The sequence below is a fragment of the Pristis pectinata genome, chromosome 4 (genome assembly GCF_009764475.1).
Source record: "Pristis pectinata isolate sPriPec2 chromosome 4, sPriPec2.1.pri, whole genome shotgun sequence".
Classification (NCBI taxonomy): domain Eukaryota; kingdom Metazoa; phylum Chordata; class Chondrichthyes; order Rhinopristiformes; family Pristidae; genus Pristis; species Pristis pectinata.
Window position 1 is genome coordinate 76200398 of NC_067408.1, and position 23321 is coordinate 76223718.

The following is a 23321-nucleotide window of genomic DNA, read 5'->3' on the forward strand; positions in this document are numbered from 1 at the left end:
AATTGTCTGGCCATCGTTTCCTGTTTGATCAATGTGATTCCAAGAATGCTGCTGTTCTGAGAGCCTGCTGTCTGATGCCAGGTTCCTGAAACACACACTATTCCAAGCTTTGCCACAAGAAATTACCAGGCGGGCTGAGGAAGCAATTCAAGGTTGTTCTCACAACCTCGTTGAAAAAAGTGCAACATCCCACCAACGTGTGCAAATCTTTGGCCTAGGACCATACAAAATAGCAGAGGGGTAATTGGAGTGCCATGGAGAATCTTGAGTCGATTTGCCAGGTGCACAGGGAAGCCCAGTGTAAATCGTGGAAGAAGAGAACTATCTCCCAAATTATCCACCCGCCCACCCCTTATGCCCTACTTGTGACAGAATCTGCTGGTCCTACAATGGCTTCATCAGTCACCTTTTTAATCAACAGATCTGGTGGACCCTGAGGATCTGCTTAAGAAGCAAAAATCGTTTAGGTGTAAAACTGACACTTATTGTGTTTGAACAAAAAAAAACGCAGACACTGTAATCTCTGCAGCTGGTGGATATCAGTGGACGAGACTAAATATATATGGCCAGTGTGTGGGGTTGTACAGGGTGAAGAACGAGCTGGAGTTTGGGTCCCACAGCGGGGACCGAGAGGTGAGGTGAACGTGCTCGATGTCTGCTTAACCGCAGAGGTTTGGACAATCAGGTCTTGTAGGTTTCAAATAAAAGATGGAAATAAAGGCCGTCTGCGTTCTGAAGGATGAGCACGATGTGTATCCTCATCCCCACAACTTACAAGATCCCGTCAGTGGTGTTGCTGGAACCATCGCCTTTGAGTCGCAGGTGAGCTCGATCGGTGGCGGGGACGTAGGCCCGAACCAATGGCGGCCGCCCTTGTCCCGCTCGGCCCTCCTGCAGGGTGACCTGGGTGGCAGCGCCAAGCAAAACTGCTGATGTTTCCAGAACCCCTCACCCCATGATCAGTGGAAGTTAAGACAGGAATTGTCAGTGTCGCTGTGTGTATATTCCTCGAGATTAGGCCGAATTGTCATCGTTTAAAATGCGGGTTTGTGAAAGAAAATTATTTGTGTTGTTATTGAACATTTTGGTACATAAAATCAATCAGTGGTTATTTATCCATGGCAAGGACTATTTAATATATTTGGGATGCTAAATACTGTAAATAAACAAAACGGAAGATATATTTGAAGATGCCCTCAACACATGGAATTAAATTTGCTTTATTGGCAGAGGTGTGGATAGATTAATAGAATGGCACAGCATGGAAATGGGCCATTTGGCCCAATTTGTCACACCGGCCAGTGGGCACCCTTCCAAATTAATCCCATCTCTCAACCCTCAGACCACAGCGTTCTATGCCTAGGCAATTCAAGTGCATATCTAGGCACTTTTCAAATGCTGTCAGCAACCCAGCTTCAGCTACTCACACAGGCAGTGCATTCCAGCTAGTTGCTGTTCTCTGGGTGAAGAAGGTTCCCCCTCATTATCCCCTCCGGATCTCTTCCGCTTACTCTGAATCTATGTCCTCTATTTTTATCTGCCTCTGTTATGGGGAAAAGTTTCTTGCAGTCTTCACTATTTATACACCTTATAATTTTATATACCTCAATAATGTCTACCCCCTCCCCCTCCTCCTCCACCCTTAACTTCTTCTGATGCAGGGAGTACAGAACTAGCTTCTTCAGACTCTTCTCATAAATGAGTTGTCCATCCCAGGCCACATCCTGCTGAATCTCCTCTCCAGCGCTATCACATTCTTCCCATGGTATGGTGACCAAAATTCCAGCTGAGGTCTGACCAAGGTTTTATAAAGTTGGAGCGTAACCTCCCTCCTTCAATATTCAATGCCCTACCAGATCAAGGCCAGTATCCCACATGCCTTCACATTATCTGCCAGTGTTGCTACCTTCAAGGATCTTTGGACATTAACTCAGAGTGTATTGAGGAAAAGAGGGACTTTTGTTCCTCAGTACACCCTGAGCCACACCATTCATGGTGTAAATCCCAGCCTCATTAGTGCTCCCAAAGTGCATCACCTCATATTTGTCTGGATTAAATTCCATCTGCCATTTTCCAGCTCATTTCACCAGCATTCTCTTCAGCCTAAGACTATCTTCAATACTATGAACAACTCTGCCAACCTTTGTGTCATACATAAACTTACTGATTGTGTCTTCCACTTCCACATCCAAAGCATTCACAAATATTACAAACAGCAAGGATCCCAGCACTGATACTTATGGTCCACTACTAGTCACAGGCATTCAATCATAAAACCAGCTCTCTCCCATCACCATTTGTCTCCTATTGCCAAGACAATTTTGGATCAATTTACCAACTTGCCCTGGGCTCCATGAGCCCTAACATTTTGGATCAGTCTCCTGTGCTTCAAAGACTTTTCTGAAGTCAATGTAAGCCAGATCTGGTGCACTTCCCTCATCAATACACTTTGTTACTTCCTCAGAAAATTAGATCAGATTGGTCAGACGGGACTTGCCTTTGACTAAGCCATGGTGGCTATAGTGCATTGGTCATTGGTGATGTGCATCACAGTGGTAGTAAGGAATTTGTTTCAGCTGGAGGACAAACTGGCATAAGAGGTTCCAGGCTAATCTTGCACAGATAAATGGCAATTGGAGTTTGCATAAACATAAGTGTTTTAAAATGGGATTAGCTCTGACAATGGTCAAGAAGCTCAATAATATCCAGGACAAAGCAGGATTCTTGATTGGCATCCATCAATCACGAAAGCATCATGGCTGAAGTGTATACTATCTACAAAATGCTTGTAAGGGCTACTCCAACAGCACCTCCCAAAACCTGTAACCTCTTCCACCAAGAAGGACAAGGTAAGATAAGATATCTTTATTAGTCACATGTACATCAAAACGCACAGTGAAATGCATCTTTGCGTAAAGTGTTCTGGGGTCAGCACGCAAGGGTCGCCATGCTTCCGGCGCCAACATAGCATGCCCACGACTTCCTAACTCGTATGTCTTTAGAATGTGGGAGGAAACCAGAGCACCCAGAGGAAACCCACGCAGACAGGGGGAGAACATACAAACTCCCTACAGACAGTGGCTGGAATTGAACCCAGGTTGCTGGCACTGTAATAATGTTACGCTAACCGCTACACTACCGTGCCTGCCCAGTACATATACATGAGTACACCAACGCCTGCGGGTTCCCCTCCAAGTCACAACGATTCTGACTTGGAAATATATTGCCCTTCTTTCATTGGCACAGAGTTTAAATCTTGGAACTCCCTGCCCAACAGCACTGTGGGAGAACCTTCACGAGAAGGGCAGCAGCAATTCAAGAAGGTGGCTTACCACTACCTTCTTAAGGGCCACTAAAGATGGATAATAAATGGTGGCCTTGTTAGCGGCACCTATGTCCCCAAAATGAATATATATGTATACAAAAAAAGAGAGCTTGTATTGGACATTCTTTATTTGCAAGTGCTTCCTTATTTTCAAAATCATCTTTATAAACCAGATATCTGGAGATGGAATCTCTTGTTATATGCCTTTTTATTGCCCTCGCCAGAGATGGTGCCTAATCCTGAAACTGTGACAGCAAGATGTAACTTCAGTTTTTTCCTGTTTATTCACTTTGTGAGTTCATTCTTATCTGAGGTTCATTTCCATTGAGGAGGGATGCCCCAATCCTAGGATTTCCTTAGTATGATGTGGTAGCAGCAAGGCTGGAGTTTTGAGGTACCCAGGAATTGGCAAACCATTTGTCAAGAAGAGGCATTTGTTTCAAATTTGGTCAAAAATTCAAGAACCACAATGCAGGTAATTCCTGTTTCAGTGAATGAATAACAGGACAGAGACATATTTATTTTTAATACAATGCTGTTTACTGTTGTTCACAAATCCCTGGATATTCTGTTTCCTCACAATTTACACATTGGTGTTATTACTACCATCTTCCTGAGCATCTCACTCCTGAACTTGCCTTCTCTGTATGTATCTTCCTGAGGATACCAACTGTTGTTTGGATACATATGACGAATATCACAGAACAAATGCAGTTAATACATATGTCATCTCAATTGAGGACACTGCACATGTGAGTTCATAATAATGAAACAAGGTATTTGGTTATTTTTGACATTTTAACTGTAATTATAAATAGTTTCAAGTCAATGATGTTTTCTGAAAATTATACTGTTAAAATAAATTTATATACCAGAAACACACTGTTTGTTATTAAGATTATTAACTAAATTGAGAACTTAGATTGATTTTAATGATATTTCTGCTGTTGAGTTTCTTTCAATGTTTGGACAGTATGCTGTCATTTCTATTTTGAAGCAGTATTGTAAGTGAAAATATTTTATCACACAGGTAAGGGAGCTGAAGGTGGACAGAATGCCAACTCGATCTCTCTTCAAATTACCAAAGGCATCAGGAAATGAATTGTGAACTTCAAATACCATTTGGTCTTTTTTTAAATTATAAATTTCAGTATATTATGTTGAAGTGCCAGCATGGATTCCTGCCTTTTCTATACTTTCAAGTTAAGTCACCAAGCCTGTGAATTTAGAAATCTATATTGGCAAAGTGGCCAATTCAAGTTCTAGTTCAGCTCAGTTTGCTCCTGCAAATGGTAAAAATTTGAGTGCAGAGTTGTCTGCTTTATATATTACAACAAAAATTAAACAGTTTCCATTTCCTTTCTAATTGCTGAAATTCCCTTACAGAGATTTCTTCCATCTTAAGTATTTTTGTTTTAGTTTGTCCATATCAAACCCATAGTTTGACTTCTCTTTGACATTTTTAAGTCATGGTAAACTGTTTCCATGTCTCTCATAAATATCACACTCAAATGATGATCTGGCTTCTAGTAGCAATAGAGTTTATTCTCCCATTCTCATATCATATTTTCTTATGATTATAGAAGAAAGCCATTTGGCCCATTGAGTCTTCTGGCTCTCAAAGCAATCCCATTACCCCATTTATTTCCCAGGAATCTATTCTTTCTCACAGACCATCAACTCCACCCTGATTCTCCCACCATCCACGTACACTACAGATATTTTACAGGAGCCAATTAACCCAACAACCAGCACATCTTTGAGATGTGGAGGGAAACCAGAACACCTTGGGGAAACTTGTGATAAAGGAAGAATGTACAAAATCAACACAGACACCACCTGAGTTCAAGATCAAACTGGGTCTTTGCAACTGTGAGGCAGCACTGCTTGATACGGCACTGTATTGCTCAGAGCTTTCTGTTAGCTTAATTCTGAGGTAATAGTCACTGTAAAATGAAATTTCTATAGCCACTGAGAATCTATAAGCTCTGCACTTCTACACCCTTTTCCTATGTAAACATATTCACTCGTTTAAGGCAGTCAGCAAAATGCTTTCCCTGGAAATAACCATCCAAATATTGGTAGTTGACCTCTTCAAGAAATTTATACAGAATGGCCGATGATTCAATTCTTTTGCCATTGTTTTATTGACAATCTGTAAAACCAGGGTCATTCCCTCTGTGGTTTTAGATGGAAACATTTGTGTACAGACTGTTTCTTTGAAGAAGCACAATTACAGTATGATCCAGATTTTTGCAACTGTGTAAGAAATTCCCTGCCGCTATCATGACTGAGATAATTACTGGTGCATTTTTTTGTCCTTCAACAGTCAACAATTGCTGACAATTTATTTTCTTGTTTGGGCTTTAAAGGGCTGCAATTAAGAAAAATGCTCTCTCAGGGTCCTTCAGAATTCACATATCTGTTGAGAAGGGCAATCTGTGCAAGGTCATTACAAAAATAGAGATACCCAGAGCTGCATTCAGATCCTTAATCTGCTGACTGAGCAATTTCTGGCTATTTTTAATTTTCTTTCCCTGGGAACAATAGCATGTTTTTAATTTTTTGAACAGTTTTATTTTTGTTTTTGAAATCAATATACAGCTGCTCTTATATTTTGTGCTTTAATTTCTCCATGGGTTTCTTTCTGGCATCCCCATGTAGATACTTTATAGCAAATAATTTTTCTTTTGTGAAGTGCCTCTCCAGCTTGGCTTTCTTGTTGGTGAACTTCTAATTGCAAATGAGACATAAAGGGAGCCCAGCCAAACTTGATATGAATACAAAGGATTCAATCATTTTAAACTTCTCAATTTTCCTCCTCTTTTTGGAAGGCATTTCACCCCTTATGCCAGCTTTAGGTTAATTCCAAAGTTAATTTTTTTCTTACTGACCTTCAGGGTAGTATGTCAAAGGTTTATGTTTTCTTAAAAGAATTGATAGAGATCATTTATGTGTCTAGAGAGAGAGAGAGAGAGATTGATCTCTACTGTTTTTTCTGTCACTGCACGAGAGAAAGGGGACTTCAGTCAAATGGGATAGGAAGCTCCAGTTTACAATTCCCTGTCACAGCCAAATTGGGCTCCAGCAGACCCTTATTCATGAACCATCCTTCCATGAGTTGCAGCTACCAATGTTTGAAGTGCTGGAAGGAGGATGAAAGGACGTGGGTGTGGATAGTAGTGTCCTACTGGTGGAGTAAGATTAACAACACTGGTGGGTGCCATTCTTGGAGATTTGATCCTACGATAATATGTCATCTGAGCTTGTAGTTTCAGTTCATTTGATCTTAGATCATGTGACAGTAGATCCCCTGATTGGTCGCCTGAAATTAGGGTGTAAATTTTAGAAAAGATGCCAGTAAAACTTCCGTATTCTGAATGCAGCCATGTTTTATCTGAAATATGCACCTCCAACAGTGCAGGTAATTCAGTGGAACTTTGCATTAGCCACAATCACTAAAACACAATTTTTTTATTTAGAGTGGCCATGAAATTTACATGTAAGTAAATGCATCAAGGAACAAAAAATGTTTTAAATACTTTGAGCACTTATTTGTTAGCTTGCCAATCATTGGTTAAATTGGTTAGTCAGATCATCTGGCCAGCTCTGAAATGATAATTATGGGGAATTCAAAGAGTTCAAAATGCACTGTACTTCCATGTTTATGGTAGATTTTATTGGTGACAAATCATTGGACATCTATGTTTCTAATATATACTTGCTTGGGGACAAAGCATGTGTAACCATTTTTCTATTTTATTTAATGTCTCACTTTTCAGAAAAATGGAACAGTATTAATAAAAGGAATTATTACCGGATTAACACATGGAAAACATGGGCTACATGTTTGTGCCTTTGGAAATCTTTTTAATGGTATGGACAGAGTACCGGCAATTTTATTAATATCTTGCATTTAATCCTACCTTTAGCTAATAGAAAAAATAATTTTTGTTTGCAGGTTAGTATTTTTAATCATTTTATTTACAGATTTAGTTCTTCATGTGCAGCCTTTAACTGTACTCTCAAGGTGTCTTGAGAATAATGTAAACCAGTCAATGAAGAGTGGATTACCTGCCCATTTCAAATCAATAAAATTGACAATCAGGAGTGATGTTTAGCATCCAACTAAAATAATATAGCCTGTTTCTCTCCCATTGCACCAAAGTGAAAATGACTCCCTTGCATATCCTCGTCTCACACATTTTACTGAGAGTTGTTAATGACCATTGTCATTATTGTTTGTGAATCATAGTGCTGAAAAACTCAAAAAAGCATTTTTAAGTAGAATTAGCTAGAGGGAGGGTCATCAATGAGCTGCATAATATTACAAAATTTTTCTCCACAAAAATGAATAAAAATGTCAAAATTGATATTGGAGGTATAGCATCCAAAAATATTCCCAAAGTGCCTGTGCCAGTTTTTAAAAAAAGTAGTCCAGTCTGTCATAATCTCTGTTCTTACAGCACTGTAAACTTTTCATTTTTGAGTATGTTTGAGAAATGTATTATTGGATCTGCTTCCATTACCCACTCAGGAAGTGCATTCCCATAGCCCTCATGTTATTCTCTCCCAAATGCCTCAGGAAGATTAAACTGCAATAATGAAGCACACTCAGGACTCTGGTGGTGCCAGACAGGGAAATTTTAGAGATTATTACCCAAGCACACTTTTAATTCATGTTTTATAAGTTATACAGTATTATTAATAATATTCCAGTGAATCTGGGCCCCAGTGAGTTGAAAGGGAGTGCAGGAACTGGGGCCCTAGTGAACTTAAAAGGAGTGCAGGAACTGGGGTCACAGTGAGTTGAAAGGGAGTCCAGGGACTGGGGTTCCGGTGAGTTGAAATAGGGCAGTGCAAACAATACCTGGTGAGCTAGCTATGAAGCAATTGGGATTTATAAAGAGGTGGGTAGTGGATTGTCAGAGTTTTATTCAACTTGCTCTTTGAAAGCTCTGATTCTGTTTCCACTACTCTTGTAGGCACTGAGTTCAACCGTAATGTGTTGAATGTACTTCAACAAAGGGAGTTGTGGAGAGGCTAATATAGTTGATTGTGTTTGTGGGCTTCTGCATTCTGTATTTGTGGCAAGAATAATAGTGGCAATTAGCTGAAAGCTCCAATAGGGTCCCGACTCCTTTCAATGGTATTTCGACAATACAGTACAAACTTATGGCTGATCATTGGCTGCTTGCTCACTCCCCCTTTACACTCACTCTCCTCCAGCACCTCCTCCATTGTTTGGTCTCTATTAATGAACAGCCTGCACCAGATGATGATAATCTTAGAGCTAGACTTTAGTTTATGGTAAACATTTCAAGTAATCAGGTTGCTTTTTCGTCTTTTAACAATGTTATGGCCCTGGCTGAATAGTATAACCTTGGTCTTTCAGAAGATGTTTAATTTTTTTCCTTTAAACAATCTAAACACAGAGATTGTCCTGAACCAGTGCAAAGGCAATACGTCTGGGAAGTGGGCTTCAACCTGGATGATAAAGTAGTGGAATCCTTGAGGCTTGGATGGTCATCAGAATACGTTCAGGCCACAGAGATATCACAGTGCTGCTGGAAGAAGTTGATTATAGTCCAATCAGTTTGTGATGCCAAATATGATCTTAATCAGCAAACCATCTGTGACCTGTTACTTCCTATGTGCAGTGTAAAATTATCTTTCATATCCCCCCTATTGTTTGTAATTAGGTAGAAGCTTAGAAATTGAGACTCCATTCATTTGAAAAAGATAATCTGGCAATGGGATCCCACAAAGCATATGTCTCCTTAGTGAATCAAAATGCACTTTGGCAGATTTCCTCAGACATGCCCAGGAAGGTGATGCTGTAGCTAAGAAAATAAGAACACAAAAAGTAGGAGCAGGGGTGAGCCATATGGCTCCTTGACCATTTTCTGCCATCCAGTAAGATTTTTGTTGATCTGAATCTGGCTTCAATTCCATTTTCCTGCCTTTCTGATAGATTTCTCCTCTGGACCAAAAATCTGTCTACCTCAGCCTTGAATATATTACCTCCACACTCTCCACGGCTCTCCAGAAAAGAGAATTCCAAAGCTTCAGAATCTCCTTTGTCAAGAAACCATATCTGTCTTAAATGGACAACTTCTTATGCTGAAACAATAAGAAGTCCCCTGGTTCTAGATTCTCCCGCAAGAGAAAACATTCTCTTCTCATCTGCTTTGCCAAGCCTGCCCAGAATCCTAAGCAACACACAAAAAGCTGGAGGAATTCAATGGGTCAGACAGCATCTATGGGGAAATGGACAGTCGACGTTTATGGGTTGAGACCCTCCATCTGGTCTGGACCTTTCATCTGGACTGTAATCATTACATTTAAAGGCCACTTTTTAGTTTTGTTAACATAAAAATTAAGTTACTGGACTAGTGTCCAGAGGTCTGGACTATTGATCTGGAGATGAGTTTGAATCCCACAGTGGCATCTGGAGAATTGAAATTCAAGTAATTAAATTAGTCTGTAATTAATAACCCAGTAGCAGTATTGAAGCCATCCTATCTCCATACACTGGTCTGCAACCCAAAGTAATCTTTCGAAATTTAATCGGTGGAACAATGTAGATGCAAATAGTGCCCCTCTGCACAACCTATTGCAGATTTCTGTAATGTCTGGGAATAAGACCTGCTGCTTGTTGGACCGGAGAGGCTTTGCTGGTAGTTGTCTCTGAGACCTTCAGTTTGCTGCATGAGACATCAGCGACATAATTGCAGTGCACAGCTGTATCAAATGAAAGATTAAGCAAGTGACCAATGTCTTGATTTTCAACCTTGCAGTACTTAATTGAGGTACTTAGTCAGTGTAAGCCATATGTGGGCCACTCTTATTAAGCTTTAGTTTTTGTTAGTAATGATTAATGAGTTGATAAGTTTTGTTTTATGTTTACATCAGCTGTTAGTTTTTATTTTGCAATCAAGAGTGGGGAAAAGTTAGTGTAGAACATGTTCTTGAACATTGAAGAATGATAAGGAATGGATGACTATTCGTGAATTGACTGAATTGTAATTTGTGAATGTGTTGCTCAAACCAACTGGTTGTTTTTGAGACTGTTGGAAAAGTGTTGTCTTGACTGATGTCTGCCTCTGTCTTTCACTCATTTCATCAGCTTGTCCTCTGCTGTAGTTTCTTCTTTCTTGATCCTGCCCTACCAGACCAACCAAATCTGGAAACATATAATTTGTGATGGAAGGTAGCAACAACAGATGTGGGAAAAACACCCAGATCTCAGACAAGTTAATTGAATTTTGATCAATGCTGGACTTAAGCATAATGTGTTTGGAAGTTGGGGAATAGATAAAAGTATTAAACTTGCCTGTGTAGAACAGCATGTTCCCTTTAAAATGGACTCTGCTGATGTGGAAATTTGTGCTGGTTATAGAATCATGGAGTAATACAGCATGGAAATGGGCCCTTCTCCAGTGGTTTCTCCTGACTGCATCCAGCGTGTGAGGTCTGTTGCACTGAAGCCTTCCTAATAGCAAATGTGGCCATAACTGGCATTGCAGACTAAGCCATCTGATTATCTCCTTCCTCTCTACGTTGCAATCACTACTATCTTCTGAATGCTTCTCAGCAGAACTTTGTATGTGTGCCATTCATTGCCCTAAATAGTGGCTTATCAACAAGGGTAGCGAAATGGGCTCTTCACTTGATAGTACAAGGGGCCAAAATTTGCTGGTATTGTTGGCAGATCCATTTGAAACCACTGATGTTCAGCCATTGAAACTGCTGTAAATCCTGGACATGTATGAATCTGCTGAAAAACATGGGGGACCTTGACTTATTGACAGAGTTGCAAGGCCAAATCTGTGATTTCACTCCACCATTAGGCTCTAGGAAAAGTCCCCGGTGAAGCACCGTCTACAGGAGATTTTCCAGTTCAGACCTGAGCTATGCTCCAAATCCTATTTATTTCAACTGGGATTTTTAGACCAACACTTTAGAAGGCAAAGGGGAAGATAAATTACTTTTTAAAAAATTGCTTCACTTTAATGTTTTTACTTGTTTATAATTAAGAGCTGAGCATGCTTCTGGAATAATATTGAACTCTTTTTCTTTTTCAATCTTTTTATTAAATTTCAAATTAATACACATAACAATAGGGATTATACACATGGTACGAAGAGATCGGGATTACAATAGTAACAATTGACATATACAGACACAGGGAGTAAAATATATAATCTGAACCTCCCAATCTCTTACTAAGTGAACATGATGCAAAAGAATTCGAAAAGAAATTTGATTATATGAAAAGAGAACCCCAAAATTTAAAAAAAATGAACTCTTTTAATGCAATAATGTATTCAGTTATTTCAGATTGACTGCATGTGCTAGGCAACTAAGGTTGAGTTTCAAACAAGATTTGTTTTAGTTTCTCCAATAATATTAAGTAGGTGGAAAGGGAGTTAGCTTAACTCAAATAATTCTATCAGTAATTATTGTCTGCATATAATGCCAAAAGAAGATGTGCAGTTTGACTATGATCTACATTCAAAGCAGGATGTCCTTTCTTGCCTTTTAGGTGGAGTTGATAATGTAAACTTCCAAAGTATTTGTGCAATATAACAAAGAATATGAATTTATACTGGGCTAGAACTCTTTCAAATTAATCTATAAAATAAGGCCAGTGTTTATTGCCCATCTCAATCATCCTTGAGAAGTGGTGGTGAGCTGCCTTATTGAACTGCTGCAGTCCTTTGGTAAAAAATACTCCTACAGTGCTATTGAAGAGGGAATTGCAAGACTTGGACCTAGCAATGATGAAGGACCAGCGATACATTCTCAAGTCAGGATGGTGCATGACCTGGAGGGGAACCTGCAGACTATGGTGTTCCCAAGCACCTGCTGCCCTTGTCTTCTTTGGTGGTACAGGTCGTAGGTGTGGAACATGCTGTCGGAGTAGTCTGAGTGAGTAACTGCGATGCATTATGTAGATGATACACATTGCAACCACTGTGGGCCAATGGTGGAAGGAATTAATGTTTAGGGAGGTTGTTGGGTTGTCAATCAAGTGGGCTGCTTCATCCTGGATAGTGTTGATCTTCTTGAGAGTTGTTGGCATTGCCATCATGCAGGCAAGTGGAGAGTATTCCATCACACTTCTAACTAGTGCTTTACCTTTGTTACCTGTCTGAAAGGTACTTTTGAGCACAGATTGGTCTAATAAGCCACCTCTGTGCACATTGCAACACTATAGACTAGATGTTATGGTCTTACTTGAGAATGAGTGACGACCAGCAGCATAGCTAGTGCTGTGTAGATGGTAGAAAGGCCTTGGGTGTCAGGAGGTGAGATACTTGCTGCAAGGTGCCCAGCCTCTTAGAGCCATGGTATTTATGTGATTGGTCCAGCTGAGTTTCTACTTGCCATTAATAGGCAGATTGCTCTTCTCTAGACCGTTTGCTGATTTGTCTTCTTACTTTTGCTAGATTTTGTTCACTTATTGTTAGATTTGTACATCTGTAATTAAGTTTAGGACTTTATGCTTAAAAATTTAGTTTGCATGACAACTAAAAATTCCTTGTTGGACTTTTTCCTTAGTCCATCAGCAGTATAAAAATCTTGAAGACAGGCTATTTAATAATATGCTGGAGACATTGTAATTGTTTAAGATTATTTTTAAAGAATGGAGGAAGCAAACCACAGCAGCAAAGGTAATTTCTCAGAAAAATGCAGGGAGTCGAGGACAGTTGCAGATAAATTGTGTGCAGAAAATCCTGAGAGTAGAGTGGACACCAAGTTTGATTGACAGGGGCATTACCCATCACCTCTGTTTTAGTTGGCTAAAGTATTGTCACCAAATGCAACCTTAAAAGGCATTTGATTTTTTTTTCCTTTACAATATATTTGCATAGTTATCTTCTAATGCTGAGTGGAGTCTTCCTTTTTTTGTTGAAAGATAATAGTAATTTAGTGAAACTGTATGTTTTATATGCAAAACCATATACTTTACTTTCAGGTTATCACAGCATAGGACCACATTTCAATCCTCGAAAGAAAACACATGGTGGACAACAAGATGAAGAAAGGTGAATGTTGAATATTGGTGATTTTTAAACGTGAAGCTCATAGTAGATCACAAGTTGGAAAGATTAAGCTTTATTTGTATTAAATGTAAAAAAAAACATTTTTATAAGTGAATTTATATATAATTTTACATGTAAAAGGTCATGCAGACATTTTATTTGTTACAGTGTGGGATCATATTTAGATACTTTTTATCTTGGACATGATTTCATTAATTTATAGACCAATCAAATTTTATTCAGTGCCAGGTAAAATTTGTCTTAGAAGACTACATTTTCTATTTTGAATGATGTATTCACTAGATAGCCAGGGTATAATTCAAATATATATTAATTTTGGATAATTTTGCTCAATGTGTGAGGAATCTGCAAGCCAGGCAAATAAATTATACCATTGTTTGTGTAATTGTAGACCAAAAGTATTGAGATAAATATTTACAGAAGTAGAAGTCTTCCATAAGTGCTAACAATCCATTCTGTTGGTTGAGGTTTTTAGGATGTATGCCACCCAGTCATAGATAAGGGTATGTGCATAGGATGGGTCTTAAAATATTTGTGATACAATGCAAGATAAAAAAAGATTTTAGGAAATGCACATACGTATAGCTTGAGTTTTGGAAGGTGCAGTCATCTGAAGTTGGCTTCCCTATGGGAAAATCCACCTTCAACATAATGAGGATAAACAGTAGGGATATGATCACTCATTGCAATGTGGAAACACACAGGAAATACACGGGAATCCAGATGTGAGCAGCAGGTCAAAGACCAAAACTTGCAATGTTTCAAGGGAATCTTCTGTGATTCACAGTTTTACTGTCATAGAGTCATACAGCATAGAACAGACCCTTTGGCCCACCATGTTCATGCCGACCATTGATTACCCATCTACACTATTCCATTTACTGCCTTTTGGTCTGTAGCCTTTTATGCCTTTGCAATTCAAGTGTTCATCTCGATACTTAAATGTTGGGAGAGTATCTGCTTCCACCACCACTTCAGCAGTGTGTTCCAGGTTTCAGCCACCCTCTGGGTGAAAAAAGTTCTTCCTCAGTTTCTTACCGTCTACCTGTCTGTGCCGCTCATGATTTTGTATGCCTCCATCAGGTCCCCTCCCCCCTCCCACCCCACCTCAGCTCCAGGGAAAACAAACTGAAAAATGCCATGAATTTGGGCCTCAAGCATGACCAAGAGTGAAGGGTTAAATTCATGGCCTTTTTGACATAGGAAACCAAAAGAGGAAGGGGAAAAGATCGCTGTTGGGGAAGACAAATACTCTCAATGTTTTTCCAGGAACTATGCTCCTAAATCTACCTATCTAAGAAGCAATGTATTTGAGACCAAGTTTTCAAAATGTGTTTACTGCTATCTGCAAACTGCTGCAGGCAGAGCTGCAGCCACAGATGTGTACTGCTGTGCCTGTGGCGGTGAATGTCATTCTAGTTTCTTAGTCACCAAAGCATTTCTGGTGTCGACAGTTGATAGATGTCGCATCTAGTCAAGATGTGCAGAATTCATCTTCTCTTCATTCAATAGAAAGCCACAAGTAGTTCATATCCATGTGCAGAAGGTGTTGACAACAATCAAGAATTGCAAGAAAGCATCAGAGGCTGTGTGTTCTGCTGTGAGGGACTTTGCCTTTGCAGAGGTTTTATATCATGTATAAAGCACAACTCAGAGCTGTTGAAGTGCAGCCTTTTCTCCTATGCAGCTTCAAGAAATGCAGCTGCCCTGTAGCCCCCAGGAATTTTTAAACCATTCATTACAAGTAGATGAGTGCATGGTCATTCCCTCGACAATCCTGAGCTTTCAATGCAATCCAAAACTGTCACAATGCCTAGAGTAAACAAGATGGAAGGCAATAACTCATGCTATTTCTGCATATTCCTTTCAAACATTATTGAATTTCTACCTCAGTGTTTCTACAAGAAAAATCTTGAATTAGAGTGCTCAGAAGTTGCTACAATTGGAACAAATAATTACTCAAATAAAAACAGAAAATGTTAGAAACATTTAGTCAGTCAGGCTTATTTGTGGAAAGAGAAGCAGAATTAATTTTGAATTTTTCAAGCATTTTCTGTTTTTATTTCCGCTTTCCAGCATCTGTAGTTTTTTTGATTTTTCAAATAGTTGCCCATTTCCATCCAAAGAAGAGATAGCAGCTGAATTTCATCACAGGATACAATGGTCATCACAAGATATTGAATTATTCACTAAGATAAATCCATTGGCACTTGGGGCATTTAAGATAGAAATAAGAGGAGTGGCTGTGAATTTTTCTGGTGTCATTTATTTAGCTTTGTTCCAATGTTCAGACTTCTGTGGAAAAAAAAGACAGCAAAGTTCCTTAAATATAAACCTGTTAACTCTGCAGTTCCAATTAAAATAATTTATTTTAAAGAGATAAATTTCTTTGTCTATTTAACATATTATTTTCTTGGAAAATTTCCACTATTTCAGGCTTGCACTAAATGTAAAAAAAAGTATAATTTTCTTTTATTTCTTGTTTGAATACAAAAGTCATAGTTTACATAATATTATAGTGCCTTTTCCTTCCTTGCAATATCATTTTATTGATAAGTCTACATGCTAAGAATATTAAAATCAATTGCTAAGTTATTTCTTTATTATGAAGGTTGCTATTGAGAACTTAAGTGATTCTACCCTGTCCAGTAAGGTTCTGTTTCGTAAAGAATTTCAACTTCCCCAAAATAAGCCCCTTGTACTTAACTTATTTATTATCTAACTACTTAACTAATTTATTATCTGACATGGTGTGTTATGGAGATGCTCTGTTGTATCTGGATTCATGGACTGCATAAAGTGTTCTGTTCTTAATCTGTTTTTCAAATATCAATGAAATGGAATACATGACTAATGAGAAGGGCCATTACATTTGGCTTGACTTTGTTAATAATATAATTTCCCAGATTGACTTCAACAGAGTACTGAAATCACAGTCTGTGGTTACAATGAATGGAGTTAGTCCAAACTACTTTTATGTAAATTTTGGAGCATGGAGCAGTACTCTGATAAGGTATACAGCAGGACCTTCGCTTCACTTTAAATTGTTTCAAACTTTTCAAGGTTTCATAATGCAATAGAAGTTTTGAAAGTGTTACTTAGACTCTTTTTTCTAATGCATTCTAGGCATGTAGGAGACCTTGGCAATGTTGAAGCTAATGAAGAAGGCGTGGCTGAATTTCAAGTAGAAGATCACCTTGTTAGTCTTTCAGGAACTGAGTCTATAATTGGACGGGCTGTGGTGGTAGGTATTAGAAGTGTCTGCATTTGTCTCATTAGGTAGAGTATTTCATGGCAAACTATTTTCATTTTTCAAGTATGTTGGGGTCCTTTGTTGCAACAGATTCATATTGCACAACAGGAAGTTTATGATCTGATTTAGACACTTTCCTTGAGGAGGGCTATTTGACTGGGGGAAGATGGGTGGGTGTGACACAGTGAACCGAATGGCCTCCTCCTGTGCTATAAATATCTATGATTCTATCATCTAAGGGAGGAGGGGTGGTGTAGCATTAATTTTGAGCTATTTAATGACCATCAATAATCTCAAGGCTGTTGGGGGCGAGGGGAACTCCATATAAACTGCATCTTAATATTTTACTTTGTGACAAATCTGTTGTTCTTTGTTCATGTCATTCCGTCAGGTAAGCCAAATGTGCTCAGTTATATGCAGGTACCTTTGCTTTATCATAACTTAAAATATGAAACAAAAGATAAAATTAACTCTGTGACCATCATATGACTACTCCCCCATAATCTGAGTAATGTGTGCAGTAGGTGTGTTCAGTTAAGCATGTGACAAACCTGTAAATATTTTAGGTCAGGACACACAATTTTGGTAAAGCTATTTAAGTAGATCTCTATTTCATTCTGCAAAGCTGGCCTGGCAACATCTACTTAACCATTTTTCCAAAGCTTTTTGCACTTCGCAACTGAACAACATATCTACTAATTATTGCAGGAGTTGTAAAATCAGCATTCTGATTAATTAGGTGCAGTTTATTTTCAACCTTATCTCCATCTGATGCTCAACAAAAGCTTGATATAATCAGATTCATGAGTTACGAATGGAAAATATGCGTGATTTCTTTTCCCCACCCAAGTCCAGACACAATGACATTAGTTGAATTATCCATTGGTTGACCAGAACCAAGTTAGTGCAGACTAGCAGACCAGGCATTAAACTTAGCAGAAAAACAGAAATGCTGGAAGGACTCAGTCAGTAAAGCAACATCAATGGAAGAGATGAGTTCTTCCACCATTTCTGCTTTTGTTTCAGGTTCCAGCATCTTCTGTTTTATTTGTTTTCCATCAAACTTGGAAGCATTTGTTGAGTATGTTCAGTTTTAATGCTTTTTTCAGCAAAGTCATAAAACTCCACGCCATTATCATTCCAACTTTATAATCTTCCACCATGGTGAAAGGAGTAGCTAGTCATCTCCATTCAATCTTATCTTTAAAATCATTGGTTTCCAAACTTTTTTTTCAGTTCTCTTTTATCAAATGCTAGTACTTTATTACCATTTAGGAGTAGAAAATAACTTATAAGAAGGTTCTCTGCTACATTGCTACCATCATGTGCAGGATTACATTTTGGGTTTAGACACTCACAACCTATGATTTTCTGTCCATGTAGGAAAATCTTCCATTATAATTTTACGTTAGGCTTATTTGTATTCTTCAGTTTTGTGCCTATGGTCAATGCTAATTATTTCTTCACATCGATTTATCCATGTCACTGCCCATTCAAAAGGTCTGAACTGTGCCTCCTGTTAAATGACCATTTTTCCAAAGATTGTCAATTTTTTAGCTTTGCCTTAAAGATTGACTTTATTTTGAAGATATGACACTTAAAACTGTTTAAAATGTTTTGAATGGTGAATGATGTAAGGTTGAAATATTTTGAAAAGTAAATCAAATCCAATAGCAATGCATCTGTATACTTAATCAGCTCTTTAAAGCTGGATAGAAAGAAATAACTTTCATTTATCTACCAGCTCCAAATTGACTGGTGTTTTCTGTGAATTTGCCGCAATCTAAAATAATATTAGTTTACTATATACTGAAATTTCATGTTAACCTTTCCATTGCATAATGATTTTGTGTTTAGTGAAAGAGCACTTTCTGTGATCTCTGTGGCACGTATTTCCCTTTCCTGACATTGGCTGCATTGAAGCATTAGTTCCAGCAATTAGTTGGCATCCAGCAATTTTGATGTCATCAACTTGGCTGAATGTCCAATCATTTTGAAGAATTCTTATGAACAGTAAATCATGAACTTGAAAAGTGCAATTTCTGAGTAATATATTAAATAATTCACAATGGAAAAATCATAAGCCAACTTTAAAAATAATAATATTAATACTATTATATTAAAATCTAAAATTTTGAAATAATTTAACTGAGGTAAAGACAATCTACACATTAAGTGCCAGATAAATTGTTGAGCAATTGCTATGGCTAAGTATGCCCTAAAGAAATTAACAAATTTTGAAATTATTTTGCATTTCCTCTGGAAAGCAAATGAAAGGACTCAAATTTCCTTTATCTCCTCGCCCCAGTGCATGCAAACAGTAGGGAGCCAAAATTGTCAATTGCAGATAGCTTTATCCCATTCAAAATTATGTAGAAAGTGCAACATTCACAAAACAATTCAATGAGACAATGTATGGTCTCGTAATTTGATCATGGGTGATTTGCAAGAGTAGTGTTCAACTGTATATCCATACCAACAGTTTTTCTATATAGTATATCAGCAAATCAATCTTGTCACTTTTGGAGGATCTCTGTAGACTTGCTAGCCTGACTTTGTTTGTTACCTTTGTTATAATATGTGCTATGTATTGCACTGTTTGTGCATGTCTGATTATTAGGATGTGGACTTACCAAAGACGTTGAGCGGTTTAAACAATCACTACTTTTCTTTCAATCATTAAAAGTACATTTAAATAAATTACAGAAAAAGTCAGTCAGGCCTATCTGCAAGTACTTGTCTGGAATCAGGGAGCCTTGATAAACTGGTCAGGGTTTTCAGGCTATTTCCAGAGAAATAAAATTCTTCTTTTTGTAAACAGTCATCAGGTACTGAGACAGGTGGCTTAGGAAATGACAAAAATTGATGCCAGCCACTTTTAGTGGTCCTTGCTTCAGTGATGCAAAATAATTATCTCTCCAACTGTGCCCAGGGAAAATGCAATAAACTTTTGTAAATTATATACATCGAATAAACAAGGCAGGTAGAGATTCTTTTCTATCCATGCAACCTTATTATACATCCAATGAATTTCCACTTCCTGCCAGGTTACTTTGCATTACTCCTCTGTCCCACTAAGTGCTGTAGTATTCTGAACAAATTTTGAATGATGTGTATGCAAATAATTTTACTACGGATATAGAAACAAGGGTATCCTTGTACATTCTCCTGCAAGAAATGCTTTCTTAACCTTTCCACACAAAGGCAAGAAGGACAAAGGCTACACAGGATATTGGGAATAGTGCTAGTCATTCTTTGGACCCACTTTCATTAGTTCTTGGTGTTTACAAAATTTTTTGTCAGAAGTGACAGATTATGTTTGCCCAAATATGAAAGAGATATTGCAATGTAGAGTAAATGTTGATCTAATATTTTTAATAATCTGCACACTTGGGCTTAACGTTTAGCAAATGAGTTGTGCTGTGATGATAATGAATTAGCAGTCCACAGACATAAAAGTCAGGAGGTATGTAAAATAGACTAATGTAATGCATCAGGGATGCAAATATAAAATTAATATTTACAAACACTTGCTCCATTGATATCTGCACACCTTATCTGCAGATTGATTGTTTATTAAATGGGCTGAAGCCTTATTTGAAAGTGACAAGGATTTTTAATCTTGCACATACTGAGACAAAAGAACAAGAAACAGCATAGAAATAAATGCTTCTTTTGTCATAGCAAAGCTTCTCCACTCTTTGAGGGACATTACCAATTTGTCTAGCATTATAATCATTTTCATCTCTTATTAAGTGCTTGGTTGTAATTACTTTGTAAATGCATAAGATTCAATCCAATAATAGGTAAATAGTAATCCCATGAAATACCTGAGAAATTAAAGAGAATTCATTTTATTTAAAACTTTGCTAAAATTTGAGAAAATAGGCAAATTATTTAAGAAGCTGTGGTCAAGCTAAATGATAACATGCAATTAATTAGAGTTCCTAAGCATAATTAAAATGTGACTTGCATCAGATTATGCAGGTTGTTAATCCCTAAATAGTTTATGTTCATAGAAGATTTTTAAAACTCTAGATTTATTGCTGTAGCATTGGCTATTAATACTTTGAGTGCAATTGAATGAGAACGATTGTACTTCATTAGCAAGGAAATATTGCAAACTTAAGTTTAATAAGTAATGCATTGATATGTGACCTAAACCATTGTTGAATTGATGATCTCAGTCTTTGAGGGACACTTCTTTAGGGGCACTGTACTATTAGTCTGTATCTAACCAGGAATGAAAGACTGATGTGCTCTGAAGTATAAAAAATATGATTCCTCTAACAGTATTTACAGAAAATAGGTGCTTCCTTAAACAAAGGGGAGGTTTTTTTTGCTGCCAAAGATAAGTTCTCTGTTATCAGCATGGCACATGAAGTTTAAATGCTAATGTCATATGTGTGAGTTGTGTGCATCCTTGGACGTTTTCCCCTCTCACCTTAGTTTTGGGAAGAAATTGTTTTTTTTTCTTTTCTCTCATCTTACACATTTTATCAATGCATCTTAAAACTGACAAAGTCTAGTTGATGCCTTTTTTAAAGTTACATACTGACATTTTTACTTCTGAAAGATTCGGGCAGAGGAAGATGATCTGGGAAAAGGAGGAAATGAAGAGAGCCTTATAACAGGCAATGCTACAACAGGTTTAGCCTGGGGAGTCATTGGAATAGCTGAAGTTGTTGCCAAGTAAAGAATCTGATACTTCAGCACAAAATTCTGACCAGCAACATAAGCAGGCAGTCTGAATTAACTGTAAGCCAATGTTAATGAACTTCTTAAAGTTGTATTTAACATTTACTGATATAGCTTGATGCATGGAAAATTGTTCATGCATGTGGTTTTGTTTCAGTTTACTTTGAAATTACATCTTGTTGTTTGCCATCTCAAGGAAAGAAATGTAATTTTGTTTGCTGTACTAAACATCATTAAAATTGAATTTTTGAGTTTCGACCTTCCTGAATCCATGGCTTATGTTGATGGATATTGCTAATTAATTTTATTCATAGATCTCCTGTTGTACCTCTTGAAAATTTATGTGCTTTGGCTCCCTCCTTTTCCCAAAATGATATGGTCAGTAACTCAATAAGCCAAATTTCCTCTAAAGAAGGGCTAGGTTTGTCAATTTTCTGGTACAGCACAGAGGAAAGATATCATTGTATCGCAGCCAGTGAAATTGATGCCTCACAAATCCAGTGACCCAGGTTTAATTCTGACCTCCAGTGTTATTTGTACAGAACTTACAAGCTCTCCCTGTGACAATGCGGTATCCTCCTGGTGCTTCAGTTTCCTTCCATATCCAAAAGATGTGAGGGTTGGGAGATTAATTAGTCACTGTAAATTGTTCCTAGTAATTAGGTGAGTGGTCAAATCTGAGGGGAGTTGATGGGAATGTGGAAGAGTAAAAATGGGATTGGTGTGGATGGGTACTTAATGATCGGCACATGCTTGGTGAGCCAAAGGACCTGTTTCTGTGCTGTATGACTCCATGGCTCTGACTTGAAATGGTGTTCCAGTGCAGATCCAGGACAGGTGTGATTTGTGGGGTTGATAGCAGATTGATTAACATAATCAACTAATAGCTCGGGTCCTGGACTATTGATTGACTTAAGTTTGAATCCCAACTCTGTAGTTAAGGAACTTAAATTGAGTTAATTAAATTAATCTGAAACTGATAAAAACTAGAATCAATAATTATGACCATGAAACCTCAGGATTGTAAAAACGTTAGATTTACCAATGTCATTCAGGGATGGATCATTTTGTTTATCTGATCTAGCTTATATGTGTCTCTTAACTTTCTGCTGAAATGGCCTAGTCACTCATTTCAAGGGGCAATTAGGAAGAGGCAGTGAATACTAGCTTTGCCAGTGATCCACATCCCATGAATGAACAACCTATTTTTGCTTTTGCTGTTATTATGCACGGGTCAACCTTTTATCAAGTGGCTTCTCATATAATGAAGGCTACACATTTTAAGTCATAGGTGTGGAAAGTACAGTAAAACAACTTGGAGAACAAACATAATAAACTTTCTATACTAAGAGTTGATCAACCTTTTTAACTTCAGTGCATTAAGAATACCTCATTGTTAGATAAAAAGGAACCATTCATTTCCATACATTGAGGGTTCTGCTTTGGCCTCCCTTTTGTGTTTGATATTTCCAAAGGATGGTGTGAAGGAGGCCATTTAGAAAAGAAGGGAGATTAGGCATCATTGTTTGTTGAAGTCAGGTTGGTGTGACACTAGGCATGGAGAATCTTTGAATATCCCAGAGGCAGAGCACCTTCAAAGGCTACAGTTTACCAGGTTGGCTGCAAGTGAAATTTGCAATTGCTGGGGCAAGATCTTTACCCACACTCTCAAGGGAAACATGATATTATCTCATCTGTCAAGATTATTGCATTGAACTTCTGTGTTGCAATTTATTCCAAGGTGTTGTTGTCAGTCTTTTTTACATGTTTTCAATACCATCTAAAAGGACAATGAGTGTAAGGGCACTTTATCTGAATGTCCGTAGTATTCAAAACAAGGTCAGTGAACTTGTGGCATAAGGGATATGGTTTAGTGGCCATTACAGAAACTGGTTGCAGGGTGGAGATGATTGGGAATTAAATATCCAAGGGTATCAGGTAATGCGGAAGGATAGGCAGGAAGGTAAGGGAG

At 37.9% G+C, this 23321-nt stretch overlaps 1 protein-coding gene across 1 annotated transcript; it reads left to right on the forward strand.

Moving 5' to 3' along the window:
• Positions 1-676: 676 nt before the first annotated feature.
• On the forward strand, positions 677-21347 carry LOC127569656 (superoxide dismutase [Cu-Zn]-like). Its single transcript, XM_052014456.1, has 5 exons — positions 677-822; positions 7108-7201; positions 13311-13380; positions 16525-16642; positions 21228-21347. The coding sequence occupies exons 1-5, from the start codon at positions 709-711 to the stop codon at positions 21345-21347; spliced, it is 516 nt and encodes a 171-aa protein (XP_051870416.1). The 5' UTR covers positions 677-708.
• The last annotated feature ends 1974 nt before the right edge of the window (positions 21348-23321 follow it).